Source organism: Cornus florida, unplaced genomic scaffold (assembly GCF_030987335.1).
Source record: "Cornus florida cultivar Cherokee Brave unplaced genomic scaffold, ASM3098733v1 CherokeeBrave_3.0.0_Hap2_Chr11, whole genome shotgun sequence".
In the NCBI taxonomy this organism is placed as follows: domain Eukaryota; kingdom Viridiplantae; phylum Streptophyta; class Magnoliopsida; order Cornales; family Cornaceae; genus Cornus; species Cornus florida.
In genome coordinates, this window is record NW_026775581.1 from 61,367,575 (window position 1) to 61,373,579 (window position 6,005).

Consider the following 6,005-nt stretch of genomic DNA (forward strand, 5'->3'; position numbering starts at 1 on the left):
TTATGATTAGTTAGTGAACTCAAATAATCAACCTGGAAGCTTTTGAAAGTGGAGTTCAGCCAGCATGTAGAGGATGCAAGCCATTAGTAAAAAGTAACCACCTACCTTGAATTTCTCTATATGAGAAAATGGCATCTCTGTGCAATATGCTATGCAGTGAAAGCATAAAACAGCAACAAAATTATAACTCATATGAGTGAATGCAAAACAAAGAACCAGTAGTTCAAATAAATAAAACACAGATTAGGAGGAAACAAATTGAATTGTCCAGACATCATCGTACAAGAACAACAAAATGAGGCTTAAATTGTACAAATTGAAGTAAATCAATCTTTAAGCATAAAATCAAATGTCTACCATGGTTTTTTGAAGGAAGGAAAAAAAAAAAAAAAAATTCACTAATAGGACTTTACAATCCTTGAATTGATGCCATTCCTCCAGAACTAATGGATGCTAGGGGAACTTCTCCTGAGCTGTATTTAATACTGCCATTGCCACTACCCCATACAACTACCATATAAGTTCCCAATGGTATAGTGAAGCTGTTCTTAAATTCCACAAATATTAGAACCATTCATGTTCTTAAATTAAAGGGGAACCCTTGAAATTGTATATTGCCTTGACGTGCCTCAATAACTTCAGGAATCACATTCTGATACTTGCTCACAAACTTTACCATAAACATCTTTTCAATCATTTTGAGTGCAGAAATTAAGCTCAGGTCTCCTTTGATCAGATTTTTAGACATCAAAAGTTGCAGAACTGCACACCTTGGAACAATCCTCTTCTCCAAGCTAAATAGCAATAGAGTTGGATGCTTGGAAATTACTTTGGGCTTCAATTTCAGCTGATGAACAAAGAAGCTCATTGATTTCCTGATCTTCTCCTTTGAAGAATTCATATACAACGGTTCTAACTTGAATGTTGCAATAATGTCATCTTTTGACAAACCAAAACTAGAATAAACTCCCAATTTTTGCTCCCAAAGTGATTTGCTCATGAGTGCCATTGAATGGATGGCTGACATGAATCGCTTATTTGTGGGATCCAAACCCATTTTTTCAACTTCACTGACCACCTCACTTAACCGATCACTTTTTACAACTAGGAACCTTGGTTAATACATAAACCATTTTAGAACTAATGACTTGGGTACACCATGATTCAACAAGATTGCAATATTTGGTTCCAACACCCTCTCCAACTTACATCTAAGTATTCCATACCATGATTTGATTGCTTTCAAGACATCCTTATTGGTGCCAACAATACTTTTAATGACTTGAATAGCAGGTATGATTTGGTTTTCAAGGCTTCTATCTAGGATACTGCAAGATGACAGTATCTGTGCAATTTCTTCTTCTGAGAAGCCCAAAGATTTGAAATATTCCAACTTTGGCTTAAAGTTTTTCTGTGCATTTAATAAAAATGTATTTGGACGCTTCATGATTAAGCTTGATATTTGCTTTTCACTGAAACCATAAGTTTTGAAAAACTTAACAACTGTATGTGCATCAGTTTCAAGAAAATGCGGATGTCTTTTGAGCATTTTGACAAGGTTAGTGCCAAAAAGTCCAAAAGATTGAAACAACTCAATATTGGGTTTGATGGTTTTGTGTGGATTAGCTAGAAGTATCTGAGGGCGTTTGGTTATCAGATTTTGTATATGGGTCTGAGTTAAACCACGGGCTTTCAAAAGGCTCAAGACTGAGTCTAGTTGGTCAGTTTTTTTAAATTGGAGCTTTTTAGAAGCTGAAATGGCTGATTCTAAGGAAAACCCACATGAGTTTAATAGGTAAGAGACTATAAGAGATTGTGGGTCTGTTGAATTTGAACTACTCAAGATGGGATTGACAGATGAGGTTGAAAACAAAGATACATGGCATGTAATTGAAGCTATATGCCTTGTATATTGAAGTCTACTGCTAATAAAATGAATCATTGAACTGATATATCTATATAAATCTATAAACTTGTATGTATAGAGTTACAAGATCTGAAAATCGAGAATACATACACTTCTGTGCCCTCCAATGGCTTCCCTCTTCCTTTGGGTTGGTTTCGATTGACCAGAAAAACCCTTGAAAGAATTTACTCATTTTTAAAAAGCATTACAAAGAACTTCAAACGATGTCGTTTAACTACAGGTAACGAACTAGTAAACAGTCTCGCGTGATCGCGTCAAACCTACATATATTTTGGACCAGATTTTTGACATCGGGCTGGCCAAACCCAACACGACTTCGAGTTGAGGCTAGGCTGGGATCGGGCTGAGTTGGACCGGCTCAACTTGTAATCATAATTTTTGGTAGGACCTACTTATCATGTACCCTTGAATTACACCAAAATTTGTCTCCCTTTAGGCTATTTTTATCTAACTTAAGTCATTAAATAAAATTGTTTGGAAGAAAAGAAGAAAATTTGATGGAAGGGATGGATGAGATATTGTTAGAAAAATTATTGAACTAGAAAAATGATAGAACTCAGTGCCCAGAAGAGATGTGGGAAATTGTTAATATTGAGTATATCTAATAATTGTGAAAGGTAATATTGTAATTTCAAATTTTCGTAACAATTTTGCTTCTCTTTCTTCTTTTTTTCACCCATATTTAGATATTACAATTTGTAAAGTGGGAAGAATGATTCATCATCTTTCTGGTCTTTCATTCGTATACTTTCCCTTCATCTCCTTTTTCTTTCTTTTCCTTTCATTTTAATTAGTTATTATTTCAAACGAAATTTAATGTTTCCTGATGTTTGCAATTAATTTAATACAATCTGGTCACAAAATTGAAATTGCATCACATTCTAAATCTACCATTGATCTCATCGTATACTTCAACACCATTAAATTGGGAATTGAACACCTTTGCATCATTTTGTTATCTCCAATTTAACAATATTGTGTGATATTGCATTTTTCGATTTAAAAATATTATGTGATATTGCATTCTCGATTTAATTGCAATGAAAAAGTACAGTACTCAAATTTTTTGTTTCACTACAAACTCCTTAATTGATCCAAATGCAACGGCTAAAAAAAATCAGTTTGTTCACAAGGAGGCCCCATAATTTCCCTTGTTTATTTTTTCCCAAGTTGATACAACATACCACTAAAGGATTAAAACTAGGCACAATCAAACAAAACAAACAAGCCATTATCACCTATTTCCCGGCGGATTGTTGGATCGCGTGTTTTGGCCGACGGCCAAAAGAATGGCCCTTCTGCACCGATCTTCCCATTTGATCCCGGTATTGTGTTAGTTGTTCCTTTTTTAGTTCTAATTTTATATATGTGTTGTGTTGGTGTTTGTCTAGGCTCGCTGTTCAATTGGGTTTCATTAGGTCAATCAGTGGTTGGCAATGAGGATCCCTGGTAGCCTTGGCCTATAGGATGGGGTGGGTTTTGCTGCTGCTTTTCCTCTGGTGGGTTTGTGCTTGATGCTTGCGGTTTTGACTTCCCGGGGTATTCTTGTGCCTCTATGCTGGGTCTTGGTGTAGCAGAGACATCCCCGCCACCATAACAATGGCACCGACAATTTCAGCCTCGACGAGGACGAAGTTCGTCAGATCTGGAGTTTACCGATCTCTTTTCTGTTTGTTCTTGGCCATGATGCTATCCCTATTGGGAGCCCTCTGAATAATTCCTTCCCGAAAACACATGCTCCTTACTGGATTTCTTTAGGCCATGCAATTACTTCTCAAATCCCACTGTGGGATAATTATCAATCGTTGCCGTCTTGGTCGGTGGGGACGATGTCTCTGGTTTGTGAATATTGTTTTTGGCTCGGGTAGTCATTATGTGTATGGGATGTGGTTGAGAGGTAGAGGGTGTGGATGTGGATACCGGTATAGGTTGTGGATTGGGGCATGGTAGGGTAATGGTTGAATGTGATGGTTGTGGTAGTGTGTTTATAGCTGAGGGTAATGTTTCGGTATAAAGTGATTGTACTACGCATTGGGGTTGCCCGAAAGGTTGCAAGTCCAATGGGGTGGCGTCTGGCAGCGAAGATGATGGTGGCAATGAAACAATGATAGGGGAAGGAATCTAAGTGGATACAATATCATGTTGTGGACGAGTAGATTGAGTGGAGAGTGTATGAAAAGGGAACACAGACTCAAAAAACTTGACATGCCTAGAGACATAAGTTTTTGAAGTGGACGGATGAAAACATAAGTATGCACTTTGAGTAAAAGAGTAACCTAGAAAAACACATGATTTAGAATGAGCATCAAGTTTGTGGGAAGAATAAGGACCAAGCCAAGGATAACATAAACAACCAAAAATCCTAAGCTTCGAATAGTTTGGGGGTGTACCAAAAAAATTTTCAAAGGGGGAGGATAGATTAAGTGTTGGAGTTGGCATTCTATTAATTAGGTAGACTGCAGTAGCAAAGGATTGGGGCCAAAAAGTTAAAGGTAGTGAAGCATGAGTGAGTAGGGAGAGACCTGTTTCAACAATATGACGGTGTCTTCTTTCAGAGTAGCCATTATGTTCTGGAGTGTGTGGAGGAGTATTGAGATGAAAAATTCCATTGGTAGCAAGAAAATTGGCTAAAGCAAGATATTCGCCACCATTATCCGAATAAAGTGTTTGAATTTTAAGTGTGAAGTGTTTTTCAACATTAGCTTTTAATCTTATAAAGACATCTTTAACTTTAGATTTGTGTTTTAGAGTGTAAAACCAAATGTATTTAGTGAAGTGATCAACAAAGATGACATAATATTTAAAACCATTATGTGATAAAACAGGTGAAGTCCACACATCAGTGAAGATTAGTTGAAGAGGTTGTGAAGAAACAAGAGAGGAAGTAGAAAAAGATAGTTTATGGCTTTTATTGCATTGACAAGCATTACATAAAAAATTGGAGGACAAAGAGGTAGATAAATCTAATTGATAATGAGAAACAGTGTGTTTTAAAACAGGAAATGCTAGATGTCCTAGTCTATGATGCTACTCAGATGAAGTTATCTTAATACTAGAAAATGCTAACAGAGGAGAAGTTTTTGGAGAAGAGACTGACCATTCATACACCCCATCTTTCGTTTGGCCTTTCAAAAGTATTGCCTCAGTGCGAAGTTCCTTTACAATGAAGGAAAAAGGTAAGAATTCAATGGATACATGATTTGAAAGACAAAATTGTGAAATGGAGATTAAATTTTTCTTCATGTTAGGTACACAAAGAACATTGTTTAATGTAAAGGTAGTGCTAGGAGTTTTAAGAGAAGTGGAACTAGTGTGAGTGATGGGGAGACCCGTGCCATCGCCGATCATGATGTCGTCAGAACTGGTGTAGGGTGTATGAAGGGATAGATTGTTCAAGTTAGCAGTGACATGGTGAGAAGCACCATTATCTAGTAGCCACGTTTGAGTGTTGGAAGAGTTGTTCACAGCAAACTGTGCTTGAGGCTGGCATGGTGTCAGATAGTTGATCATTGGAGCACTTATGGTGGTGAATGGCTGAACTGGAATAAGGCAAAATGATGGACACTTTTTGGCTGTATGTCCTTGAATTCCACAGATTTGGCAGTGACCAAGATATGGATGAGAAGTAGATCGTTTATTTCGACCGGAATTTAGCTAGGCATTGGATGATAAGAGGGAGCGACTGTTGTGGTTAGGCGATGGGCACCAGCTCGTGCTATTGTTTCCAGAAGGTGGTGGAGGACGCCAATTATTGCCCACTGTATTTGAAGAACGCAAGCCAAAATTGGTGCGATTGGCAGGATTTGTTGATGCTGGAAAGTGACCAGGTTCTAATTTATTTTCAGGAAGTGTTGCTTCAAAATTCAGAAGCTTCTCATGAAGCTCATTAAATGAAATGGTGGTGTCACGAGCTTGGACTGCACGCACCAATTCCTTATATTCATCATCGAGCCCATCAAGAATTTTCTCTATGACATCTTTTTCTTCCATTGGTGCTCCGAGTATAGCAAGCTCATCAGCACGAGCTTTCACTATTTGAAGAAAATCTGTAACATTTTGAGAACCCTTGGTCAGATTT

At 37.5% G+C, this 6,005-nt stretch overlaps 1 protein-coding gene across 1 annotated transcript; it reads right to left on the reverse strand.

Annotated features, from left to right (window-relative positions):
• Window positions 1–574: 574 nt before the first annotated feature.
• Window positions 575–5,437, reverse strand: LOC132281155 (uncharacterized). The gene is made up of 4 exons (XM_059782886.1): window positions 5,180–5,437; window positions 5,025–5,083; window positions 1,227–1,472; window positions 575–1,112 (listed from the first exon to the last, which is right to left on the reverse strand). The coding sequence occupies exons 1-4, from the start codon at window positions 5,435–5,437 to the stop codon at window positions 575–577; spliced, it is 1,101 nt and encodes a 366-aa protein (XP_059638869.1).
• Between the last annotated feature and the right edge of the window lie 568 nt (window positions 5,438–6,005).